Consider the following 24754-nt stretch of genomic DNA (forward strand, 5'->3'; position numbering starts at 1 on the left):
CCTGTAGCATCTAAAGCACAATTGATTAGTAGTTTGGTTTTGCCAAATGGTCTCTTAACCTTGAAACACCGGTCATCCTAATTGTGTTAATACTTGTGGTGTGATTAGAACATTGCATAGCCTTATTACATAGTACTAATTTGACTTTAAGTAATTTAATACCAAATACTTAGGACCCTAAATAGAAGGAGGTAATTTTTCTCACTAAAAGTTTAAATTACACTTCATGTTTTTTTTTCCCTTTTTATGGTTGCCTTAAGGTCCCAAAGCTTCAGACTTTATTTTCTGTATGCAAACTAGAAAGAGGTGGCATCAACCACATTGATTCACTTCTTGGAGCACTTCAGGCAACTTTGACTTCCATATCATTCATCACAATTTTGGCATGGGTCTGGTAGAGGGTCTAGAAAGTTAGTGTTTATCTTTCAGGAGATGGAAGCTAACAGAGCAAAGGTATATTAGGAGTAATTAGCCAGCCCGCAGTGCCTGGCACACTGAGAGAGTGAGCGCCTCATGAATAACAGCTGTTTTGATGATGACCAACAGCTGCAACAATGATAATGAAGTAGGCATGTATTTGATCAGAGTGTGGGTGTTAGGAGCCACGGCCATCATCCCGACCTGGGATGTTCTTGGCCTCCCTGACCACCTAGCAAATTCTTGTTTTTTCTTCAAAATTGAGTTAATGCTATTAATTGTTTCTGTAATTTTCCTACCCACACTTAAAATTCTTCAAGTAGAATGGATTGTTTTCTTACGAGTTCCTGAATTTGTGTAAATAATGCCACTTTAATAGAGCAAAGGAAGTGGGAGGAAAAAGAAAGGAATGCTAGACTATCAATAGCATCATACAGTCCAGCTTTCCCTCCCCTCATTTAACAGTCCACAGTGGATATTCCTGGGCATCAGAGCTTTTTCTGTATGTGGTAATTTTGTGTTTAGAGATTGGAGAATTTCATGAAGTGTAAGAGATGTGGTAGAAGTCACTAACATACAAATCAAAATTTTCCTGTGAACTGTCTCAGGTTAGGGTTTAATCTCTTACCCAGTGTTCTGTATGCATATAGTATTCCTTATAAGTCAAATGGAAATAATTTGTTTCCTGTTACAAATGTATTTCCTGTTACAAATTTATTTCCTATTGTCCCTTTTCTGTATGTATCACCTGTCTGCTAGTGATGACCATGACAATTGACTTCTGTCGAGCTTTCTCTGAATCTCATTAGTTACTTCATCTGCTTTTCCAAAATAATTTATAGAAATCTTAGTTCTTGTCATTTGTTTTGTGTTGGCATTGAAATGCACTGTCTTAAAGTTGCTTCTCCACCTTAAACCAATTTCTCTACCCTGATAATAGTAATAACAAAAAAATTTGTGAATAGTGTACATGTGACTAGGCAGGGATATATATTGCATTTGAGATTTATAACAAGCATGAGATAAATGTAAGAATACTATTTTACAGATGAAGAAACTCAGACTGAACAAAAGCAAAAAAAATTTTTTTTCTCAAATCTCAATAGTAGGTAGCAAGACAAATTTAAAGTAAATCTGACTCTCTCACCATGATCTTGGTCACTGGGCTGTACTGGCAAGCACATTACCATTTGTACTTTTGTTATTGCTGTAGACCTTGGAGTCATTTCAAGCACTTAGTGGGCAATTGGGAAACATTTGCTAAAAAAAGACAGTGAGCATTGAAATATTGCTGTTATGAAAATCTTTGTGAATTTAGAAAGAAATATATTTGCACACAAAATTTTGAGCCCTAGGGTATCAAAAATAGGAATTTGCCAACTCTCAAATTAGTATAAAATTTAGTAGGTAAGTATTCATTGTAGCATTGGAACTTTGGCATATATTGCACAGTCAAAATATTCAGAAATTTGGGTGTCTGACCTATCATGAGATTCTTATCAGTTAGATTAGGGGATGACAAACTACTATTCATAGCCTGAGTCTGGCTTTTTATAAATTTTTATAAATAAAAATTTTATTACAACATGGTAACACCCATTTGTTTATATATTCTTTGGCTGGCTGTTTCATGCTATGAGGGCCGAGTTAGTTGTTGTAACAGGGATGATATGGCCTGCAAAGCCTAAAATATTTGTCTGACATTCTAGAATGTTTGCCAACTCCTGCCATAATATCACTGTTGTTATATCATGTGGTTAACAATTATTCTACTCATTTCAAGGATCTTCACAATAGATTTGCCATTCATCCAGGTGATGCTTGTCTATTTATAAATGGACTTCGTCTTGAAATGGATTCGTATGATCCTTTCAGGTAAGTATTGAATTATTGATAGAAACTGTGCTTCACGTAAAGGAAGTATGTCCTGAGTTTAGTATTTGTCAAAATGCAAATAATCACTTTAAAGCTAAAGCCAGAACATTTTTTTGACTGTGCAGAGCAGCTCTATGATTTTGGTAGAATACCCTCTTAAGCAATTTAGAAAGAACTGGGAGATATTTGTTTAGGTAAGAAACACACTGTCCCAGTATTTGAAACTGTCTCTCACTGGAAAGTAGGCTTATCACCTAGCAGGAAACTTCCTGGGGACTGCACTAAGCAGTCAGGGATCTCTGTCTTCCAGAAGGTAACTGAAAGAAGCATGAGATGTTGCCCCAGAAGAAAGAAATTATCAGGAAGAATTTAAAGTGCTCGTACCTGTCAGAAAGGAATTTTCAGATATAGAATGCTGGGTTGGTATTTCCCCAGGTCAAAAAAGAAAAATCTTCAAAAATGCTCTAGGGCAGAATTATCGTGAGCATTGATCTGAAATGAAGTCATGGACCAAACAGAAAACAAACCAAATTTATCTTACTTAAAAAAAAAAAAATATGAAACTACCTTTAAAATTTAGAATTTAGAATACAAGGTGAATTTTGTGAACACAGTACTTAATTCTTAGTATTTAGTATTCAAGAGTTTTAATTCCGTTGAATATACTCTTACTAAACTTAATGTCTTATTTTTGTACAAATTTGTAAATATATAGGGGAATATAGGAATGAATGAGTGAGTAGAATAGATCAAATGGAGCTCATTTTTACTTATTTGAATCTTTGGACCTGATAATAGGAAAATAGTAATCAAAGACATACAGGTCATTTGTACACATAGGAGAAAGGGTAATTGTTATCACCTGGCCTTTAAGCTACAGAGGGAGAAATGATTTATGTCCTCAGAAAGAGGGAAAATAAGGCCTCCCCTGCTGGCGCAGGTGGTTGAGCACCACATTGTGAAGCTGTCCGCAGCTGCTGCAGAATGGGTTCCATCCCGGCCGGCGGGCGAGGGTCCCACATGGCACAGCAGACCTCACCTGTCTCACCCGCTGCTCCCCTCAGCGGTGTATTTCGTCAGTCGGCCTGTTCTGTTCCCTGCTCTGTCTCTGGTGAATCCTCTCACCCTCCTGTGCATCTGGCCTGTACCCCAGTTCTTGTATAAATAAATAAATCAATCTTTTTTTTCAAAGATTTATTTTTATTTATTTATACAAGCACTGGGTATAGTCAGAAGTGCAGGAGGGTGAGAGAATTGACCAGAGCCAGAGCAGGGAGCAGAGCAGGCAGAAGGACCGGAGTACACTGCTGAGGGGAGCAGTAGGTGGCAGGAGAGGTCTGCGCACCATGTGGGACCCTCCTCCGGTGGCTGGGGAGCAGCCGGGGATCGAACCAGCGCTGCAGAGGCTGTGGGCAGCTTTGCAACCCAGTGCTCAACCGCTGCGCCACCGGGGAGGCCCAATAAATAAATCTTTAAAAAAAAAAGTAGGGAAAATAGGCTTCAAAGAGCCAGTGAAGTAGTATGTAGATTTTGGAAAGTTTTCTCTGGCAAAATATGGGGCAATTTCATAGCAAGAACGTTTTGACCTGTAATTTAGTAGGTCTGTGAGTTATTGGAGAAGTCCCACCCCTTGGCTTCTCCACCTGGTGGTTAGTGATCTGCAGGATGTTTAACACATTTCGTTCCTCATTGATATGATCGCTCGTTGCAGCTACTATATTTCCCATAGAGAAGAAAAAGAAAATGTGAGGATATTTATATCTCCTGATATTTTTTAGCATAAAATATACAGGTTCTAAAAAAATGATTATAGCATGTAGAACAGTATCATTGTGAAGAGGTTGATGAATGGAGGGAAATGATACAGGAAAGAGGAGAGCAAGGGAAATAGCATATTACTGAGGTTATACCCTGGTTCTAGAGAGAGGTGCTGTGCAACTACTATTTCAGATTCTGAAATTCTGTCTTTCCCTCTTGGGGAAAGACAGTGTGAAATTGTGTCCTTCTGTTTCCTGTCTCATTGCCTTTCTTGGTTGTGAACAGAATCTGAATGTACCCTAAGGCCTCACTGTTCTTCCTCTGATCATGGAAGTAATGGGAGGAATCAAAACCTCCCTGGGTCAGAGTTAGGTCAGCAGCTGCCAAGTCTACCACTCTTCTCCAGGGAGGCTTTACAGTTGCAGTGACCAGGGAGAAGAGCAGACAGGACTGAGTAAATTTGAAGAAGTATATAAATGATATCTTTAAAAGCTGTCTGCAGCTACTAACAACATAGCACGCACTGTGCTCCTTGCTTCTAAATAGTCACCTCAGCCATACAGTTGACCAGACACTGATCAAGTACAAGTTCTCAAGAAACTGATTGTGGCATACATTGGATATCATTCCTTGAGTTAGCCAGCCTGTTAGTGGAACAGTGTGAGCAGTGTCTGCAGTGTAACTACCAGCATGAAAGAAGTAACAGAGGTGTCTTGATAGCCTCACTTGTGGAGTATTAGCTGTATTCTCCTTCCTCTGTATTTTAATTCGTGGAGTATTATCTGTATCTGGCTCAGGATTCTTTTGAACTTTTGATAAATAAGTATTTGTAATGCAAGCAACATTAAAAATCAACATTATGAAATCAATCCAGTGCTAAAATTCAGATATCTCACTGCCTGCTAGTCTGTAGCAAGTGCTGGATATTAGAGGTATAATGATGAACGAGACAGAAATAAGTCTTGCCTAAGTGAAATAACATAAATTATTAGAGTTAAGGTTTAGAAAAGCTGAAGTGCAGTGATTTAGTTTAAAATTCCAGAGATTTGAACTAATTCTTTTAAAAAACACATTTATTTTATTTATGCATAGAAGAACTGGGGTGTAGGCCAGAGGTATGGGGGGGTTTCACCAGAGACATTGGAGAGCAGAACAGGTGGATCCACTGAAATGCACTGCTGAGGGGAGCAGTGCCTGAGACAGGAGAGGTCTGTTGCACCGTGTTGGTCAGCTCCCTGGCTGGGGATCAAACTCAAGCTGTAGTGGCTGCCAATAACTTTATAGCACTGAGACTTAACCCCTGCGCCACCAGGGAGGCCCTGAACTAATTCTTGATGGAATATAGGGGCGGTGTATATTAGATTTCCTCATGGAAGTGATAGCTAAGAGTTCAGTGCTGAATCAGGCTAAGTGGGGAGTGTAAGTGGTATGAGCATGGCATGCTTGAGACGATGGAAAGTATAGTATCACAGGTCTGTAAAGTAAGTTGCTGAGGAGCTGAGGTCACAAATATAAGCACAGAACAGATTCTGGAACCAAGGCACAGATTTCAGCCTTTTATCTCAAGGGCAGGAGAAAACAGTGAAGGATTCTAAACAAATCCAAAGATAGTAACTATATTGAGTGTTTACTAATAACTGTTATGTTTTCCTCTTGATCCTATTATCATTATATTATGTCTATTCTCTTGCTCTCTTTTTTAGTTGGAAGTCTGTTTTAGCTGATCTAAGTATAGTGGTTCCTGCTCTTTAAAGTTTACCATTGGCGGGCCTCCCCAGCGGGTAGAGCACAGCGCTGTGAAGCTGTCCACAGCCTTTGCAGCACCAGTTCAATTCCCGACTGGCCAGGGAGATACCCACATGGTGTGGCAGACCTCTCCTGTCTCGCCCACTGCTCCCCTCAGCAGTGCTTTCAGTTCATGTGCCTGTTCTGCTCCCCGCTCTGTCTCTGGTGAATCCTCTCACCCTCCCCACCTCTGGTCTGTACCCCAGTTCTTGTATAAATAAATTTAAAAAAAAACAAAAACAAGTACTTTAAAAAAGTTCACCATTGGCTTGGACTACCATTTCCTACCTTAAGTCTAACTTTGTCTTTATTTATTTAAGTGGCTCTCTTGTGTCATAGCTGGGTTTTGCTTTTTGATCCATCTGGCCTCTGTGTGACTTTTGATTGGTGACACACTCTAGTGATTGGTGATATTTAAACTCTTGCTCCTTCTCTCGCACTTCTCTTCCACAATCATCACTTTTTCAGTGTAGACCTTGGTAGTTCCTGAGAATGTATTCTAAAATCCATATATTGCTTTATTTCAATTCTATTCATTTATGAAAAGCAAAGTGATTTCCATGACTGCATTTTTGAATAAAGGTTAAGTGTAATAAATACGAATTTTACACTTGGTTTCAAAAAATAACAACCACAGTTGCTTCTTGCCTAGTAGACTTTTGCTTTTTCAGATGCAAACACACTTTACCATAGTCTGTATAGTTTTAATTCCTTACAGATGCAGGAAAGCAGCGTACCCTACAACAACCACCCTCCAATACTGTACCCCATCTGCTGAGTGATCTCAGGAAGGACTGCATTCCTTCAACACTCACCCACCTCTGCACCCTTTTTTCAGAGTGAGCGGGTCAGGAGATACCACCTAGCTGAGCCCCAATTGCATCTTTGAGATTTTCTGGGATGGTTGTGAGACTCAAAGGCTCTGTTTGAAATATATTTGGCACTTAACTGACACACAGTATGAGCTTGATAAATGTAGTTTAAAAAATCAGACTGTCCCAGTTTTTGTCACTAGGTTTATTTATTGATGCTGTTGTCTTATCTTTTTCATTGTTACTTTCTATTATATTTAAGAACTGCAAAGTGCATCTGTAAGGGTAAGACTTTACAGTGGTAAGACTGTGGTAAAGCATGTTTGTGTTTGAAAATCTGTGTAATTAGACATCTCAATTTTGTCTAAACAGATGTGAACTTTTATGCTATAATTGGACTTACCTTCTACCAAAATTTTATATTGTAATTCATGTGATCTTATCTTGTTTTCATATTAGATTTATCAGAACAGTAATCTGGTATATTTTCTAATATATCAATAAATTCATGTTTCACTTCACTTGCTCAGAGGTGAGCCTGAACTTCCTTGATGAAGAATATAATAATTATAACTTGTCTCATTTTTTGTTACCACTTAAAAAGACTTCATTGTAAGTTTGAACCTGTGAATAATTAGAAGTTCTTGTTTATTAATGAGTTTCATTTTTGAAAAGATTATTTTAAAAGCATTGGCAAATCAAAATAAAACATTCTTTTCTTTATAAACAGTATTTTGGATATGCTGAAACTCGAAGGAAAAATGATGAATGGCCTTCGCAATCTTGGGATCAACAGAGAAGATATGAGCAGATTTTTAAAATTAAATTCACTTGCTCGGGACCATTCTTATGTATTAGATATCAGGCATTCTTCCATAAGGGTAAGTGTTAATGTAATCCCTTACTTTAAAACCTCTAGTGGATGTAAGACTTAACATAAACCAAATATTGACAGGCTTTAGAATAAATTTAAGCATTTTGAAAGAGATTGTAGAAGAAAAACAAAAATATAGACCCAGTCCTTCTGACTCTTATGTGTTCTTCCCCCTTTATATTTTCTGTGTCCTTAGAAGAACACTTCACAGCTCTTCAGAATCTTCTTTGAGCATTAAAGATAGAAACAAGGACAAAATAATCACATGAACAACAAAATACCAAATAGTTAATATCTGAGGAGTATAAAGATAATACCTTAAGATGATGAAAATCTTGTCTGGAGGCCACTTAGTGGCCTCTTAGCATTCTGTTCTATGTGTTCCAACCTGAGTGAATTTTTCTGAAATCCGACCACATCACTCCTATGTTTGAAGTGGTTAAAAACAATTCTTAGTGGTATGACATCTGGAACTGTAAAGTTGCGCACGCCTTCCTTTGGTTTCTTAGACTGTCTTCACCTCTGTACTTTTGTGCTTGGAAAGCAGTTTTTCCTCTCTCTATCCAATTAACTATTATTCTTCAGACTTCAGTTCAAACAGTACTTCCAAGCAATGTCTTCCTTAACTACACACATTAGATGGTTTGTACACATGTGTGTTGTGTCACGGAACCCCCAAAATCTGTCTTGGTTTGGTGATTCACTAAAAGGACTCACATATAGAAGTTGTTAGACTCATGGTTAGGATTTCTTAGAGAAAAAGCAGTATCAGCAGAGGGAGAAAGAGCCATGAAGTCCACAGGAATCTTGGTGTAGGCTCGAGCTGCTCAGTACATGCTATACTGAAGTGTGAAAATATGTGCGAAGTGCCCCCTACCAGAGACACCCACTCGTGCCTGGGAGTTCAGAGTTTTGAAGAGGGATCTGGCATGTAATTACTGTGGCTTATCTCACTGAAACTCCAGATCCTCAGAGGAAAAGCCACATGTTCCTCATAAATCACACTGTTTGTATAAGCCCTCTATACAGACTGCTGCAGCTTGCAGCAAGGCCCTGGGCGTGCCAGGCACTCCTCAGTCCGAGTATTCAAAAGGCTCAATTCCCCGGAGCCAACCTAGAAAACTTTTGTCAAAAAAGCTGACCCACCTTGGGGATGTGCAAGGTCTGAGTGGCCTGGGTTTGTTGAGTTAACCGTGTGTGTGTGTGCGTGTGTGTGTGTGTGTGTGTGCGTGTGTGTGTTTGTGTGTGTGCGCGTGCATGTGTGTGTGTGTACAGATTTATTATATGTTATTATAACTAGCATACACTAGCATAGTTATCACTTTGCATTTTTTCTGTTATTCTCTGATGTCTGTGTTTCTCACTAGTTTGTATAAGCTGCTTTTAATGGGTGATGTGGCTTAAGGGGTAGTTTTTTTCATGCTTGTCTGTGAATAGCAAATTTTTAACAATAGGTAGACATTGTTAGGGAAAAAAATATCTTAAGGGAAAAGGACAGCTTCACTGGACGTGTTTCTAATTATTCCATATAAAAATGTAAGGGATTCCCTCTGAAGTGTCTCAGTTATTGCAGTAACTTCTGGCATCTCTAAACAGTTTTTTCCCACTTACAAATTTTGTCTACCAACTAAGAGTGATAGTATAATAGCACCAAAGAAATATCATATTTCCTGAATGTCAAGGACCTTTGACTTAGGAAAAATTACTTAAGTTATTGATAAGTTACTATACATATTTTCTAGAACACTTAGACTTAAATGTCTGTTATTTTTTACTCTACTCCTTAGACAGTATTTGCCATTTGCTAAATGTTACTTCTACTTGGATAAAGCTTTAAGCTCAGTAACAGATGTCTTTTCTAAAAATGTTTTGTCAGAAAAAAGAACGACCATATTAGTAATCTTAACACTTTTGTGCCTTTTCATTTGAGCATTTATGCTTTTTGGCATTTGTGGAATGCTGGGAGTGGGGGTCACACTGAGAAAAGGAGGGAAGTGATGTCCAGGCTCTTCTGGACACAGTTCATAGACCTATGAGGAAACTTGGCAGCTCCTTTTCTAAAACGACACCCTAGGCCTCCGAGGTGGTCAGCAGAGGACGGTCAGTGCGGTGGGGAGAGGCACTTGTTCCCGTCGCCCCGCCCCATGCAGTCACTTTTCCTTCGACGGAAGTCTGCTGTGTTGCCAAATTCTGGGAAACCATCGGGAGGCATTCTTTTCCAAGGAACTTCTGTCTGAGAGAGTGTCGTGAAATAATTTGCATTTAGGTAAAATTTACCTAGTGTTAAAATATGCTCTTTCAACCATTTTAAGTGTATAATTCAGTGGTATTAGTACATTGACAGTGTTGTACACATGTCACCACTGTCCATTTCCGGAGCTTTTTCATCATCCAACACAGAGACACTGTACCCACTGGACCATAACTCCCATCCCTTGTCCCTCAAGGCTCCAGTAACCTCTGCTCTACTTTTCTGTCTGAATTTGCCTCTTCGTACTTCCTGTAAGTGGAATCATAACAGTATTTGTCCATTTATGCCTGACTCATTTCACTAGGCAAGATGTTTTCAAGATTCAGTCATGTTGCAGCATGTTGTGTCAGAGTATTTTTAAGATTAAATATTTTGATTTTTTTAATATCTTTTTTTGCTATAAAGGAAATTTTTGTGTCTCAAACACTTATTTTTTCACTTGGAACGTGCCCTCCTTGAGTAGAAAGTTATTTCTGATACCTTATTCTCCAGATACCTTTAAAAAGAAATTAATTGGCACAAAATGCAGAGCCCTAAGTTCTCAGCACTTTTCAACTTGGTCTGTAAGAAACAGCAAAATTATCTTACACATAAGCTTTTTTTTTTTTTTTGCATGATAGCATTTGCTGCCACCAAATGTAGTAGGTATTAGTTCCTTATAATCTCCTTCCAGTGGGGTGTAAGCGCCACAAAAACCAGGACTTTCTTCAGTATCCCAATACACATCAGTCCCCGTCACATAGGGAGCACTCAGAAAATTTGTTAAATATCTTAATTCTTTTTTCCCCCTGAATCATCTCCTACTTTTTAACTTTACAGAGAAAGCTTTGTCACTGAGTTGCATCACTTTTGGCCTCTGTGTTTATGCCTTCCCTCTCAAACTTTGTGGTTTATTTCTTGAAAGTTGCTGATCGATAGCAGGTAAAAACTCAAGAGGATCATTGGGTATTCTTCTACCCTGCTTTAACCTTTCCAGGTGTCTCTGTCCTAGATACCAGCAGTCACAATTTTAATTTAATCTACTTGAGTTCCCTAGTTCCACTTCTGCTCTAGTACCTCAGGAATTACTGGTTTTTTGTTAAGAGTTAATAAAAGCAACCTTAGGGTTGTGTGTTTGACTCCTTTGAATTATAATTCCTTTAACTTGCACTGTGCCAGACCAGCTGCAGCGAAGGGGCCTTGAGTCATGCTCTACCAAAACCACCCCTGCAGCTCTGTTCTTTCCTGTGATATTTATGACGTAGCCATTTCCTGGTACATAGATTCATTTTCTTTAGTTTGCTCTTCAGTATTCCCAAGTCACCTTGGGAATTTGTCATTGTATCACACAATTCTATTTTTTGTTACTGCCATGAAGATGACAATGATAATGATTTTTTAAAAGAAAAGAACCAGTAGACACAGGCAGAGGGAATGAGTTTTTTATCCAGGAATGTACCTTGCTACCAGTAGCGGACCCCACACAGTCATACAGGCAAGTTTCCCTGTCCAAGTCCAATAACACTGTCATAATAGACTGATTAGACAAGTGCACAGACTCCTGGATGTAGGTGTATTCCATTGAACTATATCTTATCTTTTTTTTTTAAACAATAAATTTTATTTTTATATTCCCCCATACAATTGCAAACGCCCCATTCTGACCCCAATCCCTCCCCTCCCACCCCCCAAAAAGTGTCTCTGGTTCATAGTTTTTTGTTGATTTTGATTTTCACTTTCTTATAGTTATTCATTTTCCTGGTCCCTTATTTAAGTTTTCTAGATTCCTGATATGAGTGAGACCATCCGGTATTTTTCTTTTTCTTTTTGGCTTATTTCGCTGAGCATAATCCCATCCAGCGCCATCCATGTTGCTGCAAATTGCATGTGTTTATCTTTTTTGAATGCTGAGTAATATTCCATGGTGTATATGTACCACATCTTCTTGATCCAGTCATCTATTTTTGGGCATTTGGGCTGTTTCCAAAGCTTAGCTATTGTAAATAGTGCTGCTATAAACAGAGGGGTGCAGGTGTTCTTTGGAATTGATGTTTCTGTGTCCTTTGGGTAAATACCTAGGAGTGGAATTGCTGGATCATATGGAAGCTCTATGTTTAGTAGGTCCAGAAATCTCCACACAGCTCTCCATAGTGGTTGGACCAGTTTGCACTCCCACCAACAGTGTAGAAGAGTTCCTTTTTCTCCACACCCTCGCCAACATTTGTTGTTGCTAGTTTTTTTAATATGTGCCATTCTCACTGGTGTGAGATAGTATCTCATGGTAGTTTTGATTTGCATTTCCCTGATGACAAGTGATGTTGAACATTTTTTCATATGTCTGTTGGCCATTTGCATTTCCTCTTCAGAGAAGTTTCTTTTTAGCTCTTCTGCCCATTTTTTGACTGGATTATTTTCTTTGTTGTTGCTGAGTCTCATCAGCTCTTTGCAGATTTTTGTGATCAGTCCTTTATCATTAGTGTTGGGTGCAAAAATGTTCTCCCAGTTGGTGGGGTTTCTCTTTGTTTTTGTTATTGTCTCTTTTGCTGTGCAGAAGCTCTTTAATTTGATGTAGTCCCAGCTGTTTATCTTTGCCTTCACTATCACTGCTTTGGGTGATGTGTCTGTAAAGATGTCTTTGATGTGCAAATCCTGTAGTGTTTCACCTATATTTCCTTCTATGTATTTTATGGTTTCAGGTCTTATGTCTAGTTCTTTAATCCATTTTGAGTTGATTTTTGTGTATGGTGTGAGGTAGTTGTCAAGCTTCATTCTTTTGCATGTAGCGACCCAGTTTTCCCAGCACCATTTATTGAACAAACTCTCTTTGCTCCAATGCATAGTCTTTGCTCCTTTGTCAAAGATTAGTTGACCATAAATCTGTGGGTTTATTTCTGGATTTTCTATTCGATTCCATTGGTCTGTATGTCTGCTCTTGTTCCAATACCATGCAGTTTTGATGATTATGGCTTTGTAGTAGAGTTTGAAGTCTGGGAGTGTGATGCCTCCATTCCCTTCTTTCTTTTTCAGGAGAGCTTTGGCAATTCGGGGTTTTTTGTGATTCCATATGAATTTCATCAATAATTGTTCTATTTCTTTGAAGAATGACATTGAAATTTTGATTGGAATAGCATTGAATCGGTATATTGCTTTTGGTAGGATGGCCATTTTAATAATGTTTATTCTTCCAATCCATGAGCAGGGGATGTCTTTCCATTTCTTTGTGTCTTCTTCTATTTCTTTTAACAGTGTTTTATAGTTTTCTTTGTATAGGTCCTTTACCTCTTTTGTTAGATTTATTCCCAAATATTTGATTTTTTTGTTTCGATAATAAAAGGGATGGTTTTTTTGATTTCTTCTTTTTCAGATTTATTGTTTGTGTATAGGAAGGCTACTGACTTTTGCGTGTTGATTTTGTATCCTGCCACTTTACTGAACTGATTGATGAGTTGAATTAGTTTTTCTGTGGAGTTTTTGGGGTTCTCTATGTATATTATCATATCATCTGCAAATAGTGATAGTTTGACTTCTTCTTTTCCTATTTGGATTCCTTGGATGTCTTTCTCTTGTCTTATTGCTTTGGCTAGGACTTCCAGTATTATATTGAAAAGCAGTGGTGAGAGTGGACATCCTTGTCTTGTTCCAGATCTTAATGGAATTGCTTTCAGCTTTTCACCATTGAGAATGATACTGGCTGTTGGCTTGTCATAGATGGCCTTTATGATGTTGAGGTATGTTCCTTGTATCCCAAGAATTTCAAGGGCTTTTATCATGAATGGGTGTTGCACTTTGTCGAAAGCTTTCTCAGCATCTATTGATATTATCATATGGTTTTTATATTTCTTTTTCTTGATGTGTTGGATAACGTTGATTGATTTTCGGATGTTAAACCATCCTTGTGTCCCTGGAATGAATCCAACTTGGTCGTGGTGAATTATCTTATGGATACATTGTTGGATTCTGATAGCTAAAATTTTATTGAGGATTTTTGCATCAGTGTTCATTAGGGAGATTGGCCTGTAGTTTTCCTTTTTTGTGTTGTCCTTATTCGGTTTTGGTATTAGTGTAATATTGGCTTCATAGAACGTGTTTGGTATTGTCCCTTCCTTCTCAATTTTTTGGAAGAGTTTGTGAAGGATAGGCACTAATTCGTCTCTGAATGTTTGGTAGAATTCATTTGTAAATCCATCAGGTCCTGGGCTTTTGTTTTTGGGGAGGTTTTTGATTACCATTTCAATTTCGTTGCTTGTAATTGGTCTGTTTAGGTGTTCTATTTCTTCTTTATCTAGCTTTGGGTGATTGTAGAGTTGTAGGAATTTGTCCATCTCCTCTAGATTGTTGAACTTGTTTCCATATAACTGTTCATAGTAGTTACTGATTATTCTTTTGATTTCTGCTGTGTCCGTTGTGATTTCTCCTCTTTCATTTATGATCCTGTTTATTTGTGCTTTCTCCCTTTTTTCCTTTGTGAGCCTGGCTAGGGGTTTGTCTATTTTATTTATTTTTTTGAAGAACCAGCTCTTGGTTTCATTGATCTTTTGGATTGTTTTTTTAGTATCAATTTCATTTATTTCTGCTTTGGTTTTTATTATTTCTTTTCTTCTACTGGTTTTGGGGTTTTTTTGTTGTTCTTTTTCTAGATCTTTGAGCTTCGAGATTAGGTTGTTTCTTTGAGTTCTTTCTTGTTTTTTGATGTGAGCTTCTATTGCTATATATTTTCCTCTTATTACTGCTTTTGCTGCATCCCATACATTTAGGATATTGGTGTCCTCCTTGTCATTCAATTCAAAGAATTTTTTAATTTCTTCTTTAATCTCCTCGTTAGTCCAGTGGTCTTCCAGTAGTGTGGTTTTTAATCTCCATGAGGTAGAATAGTTCCTTGCCTTCTTTTTATGGTTTATTTCTAGTTTGATGCCTTCGTGGTCAGAAAAGATGGTTGGTATGATTTCAATCTTGGTGTATCTGTTGATGTTTGTCTTGTGCCCCAGTATGTGATCGATCCTGGAGAATGATCCGTGTGCGCTTGAGAAAAATGTGTACTCCGTTTTTTTTGGGTTCAGTGTTCTATAGATGTCTGTTAAGCCCAAATGCTCTAGGTCCTTATTTAGAGCTTTAGTTTCTTTACTTATTTTTTGTCTTGTTGATCTATCCATTGTTGATAGTGGTGTGTTGAAGTCTCCCACTACGTATGTGTTTTCTCTGATGTCTGTTTTCAGAGAGGACAACAGTTGTCTGATATATTTTGGTGCTCCTTCGTTTGGTGAGTATATGTTAATGAGTGTTATTTCTTCTTGAAGTATTGTCCCCTTGATCATAATGTAGTGACCATTGGGGTCTCTTTTTATTTTTTTGAGTTTGAAGTCTGTTTTATCTGATATAAGTACAGCTGTTCCTGCTTTCTTTTTTGGTCCATTTGCTTGTAGGATTGTTTTCCATCCTTTAACTTTGAGCCTATTTTTATCTTTTGTAGCTAAATGTGTTTCCTGGAGACAGCAAAAGGTTGGGTTTTGTTTCTTAATCCAGGCTGCAACTCTGTGTCTTTTTATTGAAGAGTTTAGTCCATTTATATTTAGAGTTAATATTGATATGTTAGCATATGTATTTGCCATTGTTTGTCTTTCCTTTGATTTTATTTATTTATTCTTTTAATAACTTTTTTTTTTTTGGGTCTTCTTTCGTTGTTATTCGTCCCTCTGAGGTTCTGGCTTTAGGACTCCTTGTAGTATTTTTTGGAGTGGGGGTTTAGTTGTAATGAAATTCCGGAGTTTCTCTTTGTCTGGGAAGGTCCATATTCTTTCTTCAAAGAGGAAGGAGAGCTTTGCGGGATAGAGTATTCTTGGTTGGCATCTGTTTTCTTGGAGTCTGTTGACTATGTCCCTCCACTCTCTCCTTGCCCGTAGTGTTTCTTCAGAGAAGTCTGATGTCAGCCTGATTGGTTTTCCTTTGAATGTTATCTGTTTCTTCCCTCTTGCCAGCTTCATTATTTTTTCCTTGTCCTGGATTCTTGGGAGCTTTACTATTATGTGTCTTGCTGTATTTTTCCTTTCGTCGTGGAAGTTTGGTGTTCTTCTTGCTTCTTGTGTATCAATTTTCAGCTCCTTCTTCGCATTTGGGAAGTTCTCTTCAATTATCTCCTGGAATATTTTCTCTGTTCCTACATCTCTCTCCTCTCCTTCTGGAATTCCTATAACTCTTATATTTCCTTTCCTCATGGAGTCAGATAGTTCCCGAAGTCTTTCTTCATTCTTTTTCCTTCGTACTTCTCTTTCCTTTTCTGTTTTGGTTCTTTTTATTTCTGTGTCTTCAAGAGTACTTATTCGTTCTTCCATTTCATCTATTCTGCTTTCATTGCTTTTCCCAGAGTTCTTTAGTTCCTCCATTAATTCTTTGATCTCCTGCATTTCTTTTGCTTCCCTCTTTAGGGACTCAATTTCATTCTTCTGACCATTGTTTTCCCTCTTTAGGGACTCAATTTCCTTCTTCTGATCATTGTTTTCCTTTATGACTTCTATCACTTTTTTAATCATGGCAATTTTAAATTCTCTTTCTGGAAGGCTCAGAAGTTCTTCCAAGTTGCTGTCGTTGCAATCTGGGGAGTGGTTTTCTTTTTGTGGTGTGCTTCTTTCCTGAGGAGTTGTTAGGTAGGTTGCGTGTGGTTCTTCTACTCCCTACTGTCTGTTTTCTAATTTGTCGTATGCGTTGGGACACTGTGTTGCTCGGACTGGCTGGCATCTTGGGTGAACTTCTCCGCTCCCCTCTGGCTCCTCCAGGAGCCATCTCTGCCTTCTGGGGGAGCTTTCTGCTGGTTTTAGGCAGTCTTGACTGAAGAAATGTCCCTGTTCTAAAATGGCAAAGCGGGATGCAGTCCCTGCGCCTCCGGTTTCAGGCACACTCTTCTGCGCGCCCGGTCTGCCCCGGACGTGGGTGCCTGCTCCCTCTGTGGGCTCAGACTGCTGGTCGGAAGGGGCCTGGCGTGGGCTAACTTCCCAGCTGGCCACTGGGTCCTCCAGAAGCCTTCTGCCCTTTTCAAGCAGTCTTAAGAAATTTCCTGTTCTATGGGGTGTTAGTGACTTTTTTTTTCTGGTCGCTAGGTGGTGCCAGAGATCTCTCCTATTGTCCTTGGGGGGCTGTTTTTCGCCTCCCCCCACCCCGTGGGACAGGGAACAGAGCGGGAATGGTAGGGTAAACCTCAACGGCTTTGGGGTGCTGTGTCTGCCTTGTGCCCCACCGTCGTGGAGAACCCACGCCCCGAATTTCGTGCCCCGGGTCTCAGTTCAAAGCCCTCAGGTCCAGGACACAGGCTGTAGCCCAGTTCAGTGGTGCGGGAATGGCGCCTTTTGCACCCGCTCCCGTGCCTGGGCGCCTGGTTCCTGCTCACCCAGGGAGGGACTTTCACCTCAGTGAGGAGGGCCTCCGCAGGCGCAGGGACCTGGGCAGCCGCTATCCAAGCGCCAAGCGCGCCGCGTTTCCGCGCCAGCTTACCGGCAGCCCGGGCTGTGTGCGGGTCTCCTGGGGTCTTTGTTCTTCTCTAATGGCGCCCGGAGCCGTTCGCTCACCGCCGCGGCGGATCCTGCAGGGTTCTCCACAGCTCCCGTTCACGGGGTGTGGTGGCTGCCATAGTTCCTGTCCACGCACAGTCCCGCTTGCTGCGTCGTTTGTTCTTGTTGGCCGTTTTGGTTTGTTGTTTTCCTCCTCTCTGCCGGTCGGAGAGTGCCGCCTCTGTGGGCGGGGGAGGGGAGCAGGGTTCTGCGCTTCCCTCCCTTCTAGCCCTCTTTTATGGCCACTTTCTTCTTCGGGCAGTTTGCTGGCGTCACCCGTTTATCTTCCGTGTCCCACTTCTCACTGGGACCTGCCGCTTTTCCTCCCTATTAACTTTTTTTAATGGGAGATCTTACTCGCAGCGTCTCCTCGCCGCCATGTTGCTCCGCCCCTCGAACTATATCTTACCTTATACCAGCAGCACACTGTTTGACTACTGTAGCTTTCTAGTCAGTTTCAAAATTGGGAGTTATGATGACCACCAATGAATCCCATAGAAAAACATTGAACTGACAGCAGTTCAGAGGGGAGTCCTCACAGATTGTGAGGATCTTTGGAACTGTTCTTTTTACCTTTACCTCTGGGCAAGAATTATCTCAGAAATATAAACAGGTAGCATATTACAGACTTTCTCAGAAAGACCAACATTACCCCTTCTATGCCAGTACTACTAGAACAAAATATGGTAGAAATAAAAGCCCCCTTGTAATTATTTTAAGCATTACTTTGTCTCATTCTTTCCCTTCTCTCTTTTAGGACTTTCAGCTACATTTATTTTAGCTCATTTGTCAGTGTTAGTCATCTCTCTTAAACTTTGTTTTGATTTCCCAATTTTTTCCTGTACTTTAATTAATATGTTGTATTCATCTGTCATCCAGTTTACAAATCCCTGTGTATGGTCTGCAATTAAATTATTGAATTTTATATAAACTATGTAATTAAGTTATAGTTTCAAAATACAGATATTTAATTTTTTAATTTAAATTCTTGTTTTTTAAATTCTGGAACATCCCTATTTAAAATACATTTTAGTTATCTGTGTATATTTTTCATCTTCCCATCTACTTTTAATCTTTTTAAAATGTATCAATCACAGTAATTTACTTAGGCCAGTAACTTCCTGGCCTAAGACCCTTTCTGTTGTCTTCTTTTTCTTTTGGATTACAATATTTGGTCCTTGACAGTTCTAATAAAAGCCAGAGTTACTGAGAAAAGTTATAGCACCAAAAAGCCGTAAGGTTAGTTCTGGCAGTTCAGGTCCCAGGTTGATTCTATTGAGATTTGTTTTATGCCTTGTGAGAGACTATTTTTGTGTCTCACTTCTGAGGTCTGACCCTAGGTCTCAAATGAAAGTACATTTAGCAAAGTTTCCACCTTGAACTCCAGCCTGTTTCCTCAATACCATAACATGGGTGCGGTTTCAGCCTCCCAGCCTCTGTCTCTCCTGCCTTTTTGGCAGCTGTTAGTCAACAAGTGGCTTAACAGGAATGTGGAGATTTTTGGTTTCTTCCCCCCAGTTTTCTCCTCCCCTGGATTTCTGCCCCTCAAATCCCACCAGTTTGGCAGCTCGAACTTTAACTTCTTTCTAGCCCAGTATGACTGTCACTTTCTGCTTGAACACCATTCTTCCTGGAACCTACCCCCAGCAACAAAGTTGAGGTGAATGTGGATCTTATGCCCCCTACTTTGAAGGATTATAAATCCTTGGTTCTTTATTGTTAGCTGACCCCCGTCCCCTGTCTCCATGCCTCTGAACAATAGACTTTATGTTTTGTCCAGCTTTTATCATTGCTTCAGGCAGTGAAACAATGGTCTGATATAAATTGTTCCATCTTGATTAGAATTGAATGTCCAAGGTCTGGTTTTACAATTTACTTTTATATGGTATTTTATTTTTCTTGTCCAAGCCTATAAATTTGAGAGGGAGGTGGAGGGCTCTCATTGCCTCATATACTGTTGATAATTAAGGTAAATATTTATTTGCTTTAAATGGATTACTGAGCATGATTTTTATATAATTGTATCTTTTCATATGAAAAACATGGGGAAAAATTGTTTTGAAAGGAAGCCTGAATAGGCCAGTATAAAAGTGTTGCACAGAATCTGTTTTTTAAAGTAAAGAACTTCAGCTGGGTTCCTATATTATATCAGAAATATTAAAAATCCTGTGTATATTTTCACTTGGCATTTGATAGTGAAATTTGACTTTGAAAATGATTTATGTAGCATCTTAATATAGCTTTTACAGATTTCCGGATTCTTTTCTAGTGGATTAATGACTTAGAAAGTGATCATATGTATGTTACGTGGCCCACAAGTTGCCAGGAACTTTTGAAGCCAGTATTCCCTGGGAGTATACCTTCCATAAGGCGTAATTTTCACAATTTGGTGAGTTTTATATTTTGATATTTTGTATACCTCTTTTTGAAACATATCATTCTTTTTGGATTACCTGGCTCTTGATAGTCATGTGAGTAATAAGGAAGGATTTGCCTAATAGAGGAAGCTTGAGAGGTGGTGACAAGACTGACCACCCAAAATGAGCAGCAGCATATAATCTGCCCCTTGTTACAATGCCCTCATGCAACTATATACCAATGTTAAGTTATTGAGTTACTTTTATATTTTCTCAAAGGAATTTGTGATTGAACTTTTCTTCTGTATTATAAAGAACAAGTGACTGAACTAATGTGTTTAGTACATTTCAGGGAATAATATATAAATACTGTAAATACTGCTTTATAATTTAACATGCTAGTTCATTATTACAATATTAAACAACTTTGTAGAACTTTGAAATGTAGCAAAAATGCCCAGTGCTTTATTTTTCTTTTTCAACATAGGAAGTGAGGATCTTATTTCCCAGGAATAATTTTGTTAATTCTATTTATTTTTGATCAAAATTAATCTTTCTATTTAAAAAATTCAACAATTAAGGTATTTCACTTGTAAAAACATTTACTTTGTTGTACTTCAAAAAGAAAATAAGTAATTTTATATTAAATTCCATGTATTATTATATTTGGATATGCAGCTTTGAGAAATCCTTCATAAACTGAAATTATTTCTTATACATATTCCTCAAAAGTCTTAAATTTCTAAAAAAATCGTACCTTGAATTTCATACTTTTAGCTACAGAAACTAGACTAAGCTTGATTTTCATAGTTCTAAAGTGTTAAAACAAAATAGTGATCAGAGACTACCTACTCTTTTTTAGGTTCTGTTTATTGATCCTGCTCAAGAATATGCCTTGGATTTTATAAAACTTGCCAAGCTCTTCTATTTTCATAAAATTCCTCTTAGGTAATTGTCAATTTACAACATTAAATTATCATATCATGAATATTCACATATTACAGACTGTTAGTGTGAAACTCAAAACAGTGATGCAGTGTAGCTGTGTGTTGTGTTGAGCATCATATACCTTTTGGTAGACTGTTAATCAGAACTGCTTGGTAATCTTGTTTGCCCTGTTACCTTCCTGAGAAATGATCTGATCACTTTGGGTACTTAAAGAAAGATCCATTTCCCTTGGGTCATGTTAAGAGTACACTTTCTGGGCCTCCCCGGTGGTGCAGTGGTTGAGTGCTGGGTTGCGAAGCTGCCCGCAGCCTCTGCAGCGCCAGTTCGATCCCCGGCTGCTCCCCGGCCACCAGAGGAGGGTCCCACATGGCGCACAGACCTCTCCTGCTGCCCGCTGCTCCCCTCAGCAGTGTGCTTCGGTCCTTCTGCCTGCCCTGCTCCCCGCTCTGGCTCTGGTGAATTCTCTCACCCTCCCGCGCTTCTGACTGTACCCAGTGCTTGTATAAATAAATAAATAAATAAATCTTTAAAAAAAAAAAAAAAGTACACTTTCTTTGCACCCTTATTTCTGGGGGAGGGAAAAAAGGATAATTTGGTGATGTCACCACTAGAGAGAATTTGACATTTTGGAGGGATCTAATCAATGGGAAGATTTTGATGTATATGTTACAAATCAAACATTTTCAAATAATAATATTCCTTTTTCTACCATTTACTAACATGTTCCCTCCATTTGGATGTTATAGTCTAATGTTTTTTTAAAAATGCTTTGTTGTGATTAAAAAGGTAGTTGCATTGTTCCTTATTCATTTTCTTTTCCTAGAATTGGTTTAGTGTTCATTGTTAATACAGATGATGAAGTTGATGGAGCCAGTGATGCTGGAGTTGCTCTTTGGCGAGCTTTCAACTATATTACAGAGAAACAGGATGTATCACAAGCATTTATTTCCATGGTGCATGTGAGTTTATCCAGTACATATAATTTCTTTTGTATGTATAGTTTTTTTGCAATACTATAATTATTTATTGTAACATCTCAGAGTTTATAAAAATTATCATAGGGACTAATACCATGAATTTGATTCTTGCAGCTCTCAACTACAGTTCATACTTTTTTAAATTAGGCCACTGAAGCTTTGCCAAATATGTGAATTTACCCAACCAATAAAGGAATTTAAATTGTATATATGTAAATTTAGAGGGAAAAAATTAGTAGAATATGATTCATTGTAGAAGAAATCTTGAACCAGTTCTTAAATAAAATCATAAATAGAAAAATATATTGAGAAGTTAGTCTAAATAACAAGGTATTTAGACACTTCCTAGAGAATTTCAAATGAGGAGGTCACTTCATGAGAGCAAATTCATGTGGAAAGGTAAGATCAGTACTGAGTCTGACAAAGAAACTGTAAAAATAGACAGAAATTGATAAGAACCAGATTAAAGAAGAATAAGAGATAAGATTATTTCATAATTGAGGTTTTGTAACTGTTATGATTCATCATGGAAATATAAATGTATTAAGTGCTATATTGTTTTATTAAATTCAGGTTATAACTTAAAAAATAACTTTTATTCATCTTTGTGTCTATTGGTTTTTGACTTGTCAAACACAGAATGATTGTCCTTTAACCTATGTATGAAATTACCAAAGTGGTATAAATTTCCTAGTAATTTTCTGTAATTACCAAGAAAACCACTACCTACCTCATTGATTCACTGCCCTAGGGTATAGAAATTACCTTAGACTTCACTGACTTAAGAGTACACATTGTCATTTAGAATATGTACCAGTACTCTATCTCAGTGTGTTAATTTTACTGATTTGATTAAGGAATTTAGGTCATCTTAGGTCTTTTATGAAATTCCAACTATATTGTTGTAAAAGGGCCAGTATCATATTCAAAACTAAGAATCTTGAAGACCTTCTGAAGTTATCTCTAAGTTATCTTAGTTATCTCTGTTGATAGAGATAACTCTGTAAGCATTTCACATTAGACATTAATTTGCATGTGATGACATGTTTGTCAACCACTTACCTTTTGAGCTATATACTATTGCCTGTGAGTTGTGCTAAGCAACTAGAGGAAGAAGAGGGGGAAATGAGGAAGAAATACTTAGAAAGCACATATTAGAATGCACTGGGGTTGGAAATGTGAGAATGGTGGTGGTTATTCAAACTATGTCTACTTGTCACCCCCATATATTTTTATCTTATACATAGGGAAGTAAAATTTTTGAACCAGCATTCTGTTGGGAGTGTGCTTTGTCCCCCAGTTGACTTAGCTTCACTAATTTAGGATAATTTGGTGGAAACGAGGGAGGGAGCCCAGTGGACTAGGGTCAGAGGGCTGTGGGTGCTTGGATGGTAGGGCTGGGTGGTAATATACACCAAGGCATTGTGAGCCTGTTCGGCTAAATCAAAGTGTTGTGGCCAATGTTACCTCAGTAAGAAAAAAGGCATGGTAAGCTCTACCAAGAAGACCCTGTATCTGGGGAGCAGAGGGAAATGGGAATGGGAGGGAGAGACACCGTGCTTCTCCAGGACACGTAATGTTCCTTTTCCTGGTCCATCGATAGGACAGGCAAAAGTGACACCATAACAATAAAGGAGTAACAACAGCTTAAATTATCTAAGTGTATTTAGATCATGGAGGGGAGGAACGGTGGTTCAGAGAAAATCTAGTCAAAATACTGAAGAGCAATCAGAAATGAAGTTAATGCATTTTTGAAATACTGCATTGAAAACATTTTATATATTTTTTTTCAAATAAAGGTAACCATTAAGAATCACAGTATCTAGTTTGATCAAAATAAAATAGAAACATGTAATGTGAAAGCTAAGAAATAGTCACACAACCACTTTTATTGGATGATCTGTTGTGTGGTTGAAACAATCTCTTTGTATATGTGGGGTGTTTGGATATATATATTTACAGAGTATGCTTAAAACTTACAAAATATGTGTTCTTTATTTTATAAATTTACATGCTAAGGGAAAAGGTAAAACTTATTGTTGCAAGATGAAAATTAATTATACTTAATTTCCACAGATGTACGAAGAGGTGAAGAAACAAAATATACTCACTGTGGAAAATGTAAAGAGTATCCTCCAAAATAAATTTCCTCATGCTGATATTTGGGATATTTTGGGAATACATTCCAAGTATGATAATGAAAGAAAGGTAAGTTTGAATGCAAATTTTCAAAATAATGATCCAAGGAAATTTTATTATAATCTATGAATAAATTATCTCAATGTAACTAGCTTATAATTTGGATGTTACCCTCAGAAACGATGTAAAGAAGCCTTTTTAGAACTTTTAAGTGACCCAAGTTGTATGCAGTCTTCAAGTTGCTATTACTGACTTTTTGATGGAAGACTTTTTTTCCGCAAATATTATTGTATTTATTTTTGCATACAAGAACTGGGGTATAGGCCAGAGGTGCAGGGGGTGTAGGCCAGAGGTACAGGGGCCAGAGGTGTAGGTAGGATTCACCAGAGACAGAATGGGTAACAGAACAGGCGGACTGACTGAAATACACTGCTGAGGAGAGCAGCAATGAGACAGGAGAGGTCTGCTGTGCCTTGTGTGTCTACTTCCTGTCTGAGGATGGAACTCATGCCATAGTGGCTGGCGATAGCTTGACATTTTAAACCCCACGCCACCATGGAGGCCCAGAAGGAAGACTTTTAAAATTATATGATTATTGCAACAAAAATGAGCTTTCTGTTAGGCCCAACTTGCCTAACAGACATCTCTTTTAATAAAGGTAGTTATGGCACACAAATTTAGAAAGAAAATTCTGATTTTTGCAAGTACTCTTCAGGAATTCTGAATCATGAGTGGAAAGGATCAGAAACTTCTTGTGATGACTGTGTGCTCCTGCAGGAGAAGCACAGGGGACTTTGGAGAGAAGGGTCTGTTTCCACTTTGGGAAGCAGAAGTTCTCCCCACTTGGGTTTTAACATCAGCTGAGTGCTGGAAGTAATTCTGCATTTACATATTATGCATTGTGTGTTTATTCTTTCCTGTTCTCTTTGTTTAATAGAAATGGTTTCTTTGCTTGCTACTAAATGGTAGAGCACAATTTCTATTCAGACCTTGCCTTCCTTAAAGACCAACACTTCTGCAAATACCTTTTCTCTTAAGCCTGAGTGA

At 38.3% G+C, this 24754-nt stretch overlaps 1 protein-coding gene across 1 annotated transcript in view; it reads left to right on the forward strand.

Moving 5' to 3' along the window:
- The window catches only part of UGGT2 (UDP-glucose glycoprotein glucosyltransferase 2), a 107429-nt gene that overhangs the window by 31618 nt on the left and 51057 nt on the right, over window positions 1-24754 (forward strand). The window contains 6 exon segments of the mRNA XM_037528633.2: window positions 2201-2292; window positions 7378-7528; window positions 19556-19675; window positions 20506-20591; window positions 21415-21550; window positions 23645-23776. Of these exon segments, the coding sequence (XP_037384530.2) occupies window positions 2201-2292; window positions 7378-7528; window positions 19556-19675; window positions 20506-20591; window positions 21415-21550; window positions 23645-23776 (717 nt within the window).

This window comes from Talpa occidentalis, unplaced genomic scaffold, assembly GCF_014898055.3.
Source record: "Talpa occidentalis isolate TD23 unplaced genomic scaffold, MPIMG_talOcc4v2.1 talOcc4.5, whole genome shotgun sequence".
NCBI classification, from domain to species: domain Eukaryota; kingdom Metazoa; phylum Chordata; class Mammalia; order Eulipotyphla; family Talpidae; genus Talpa; species Talpa occidentalis.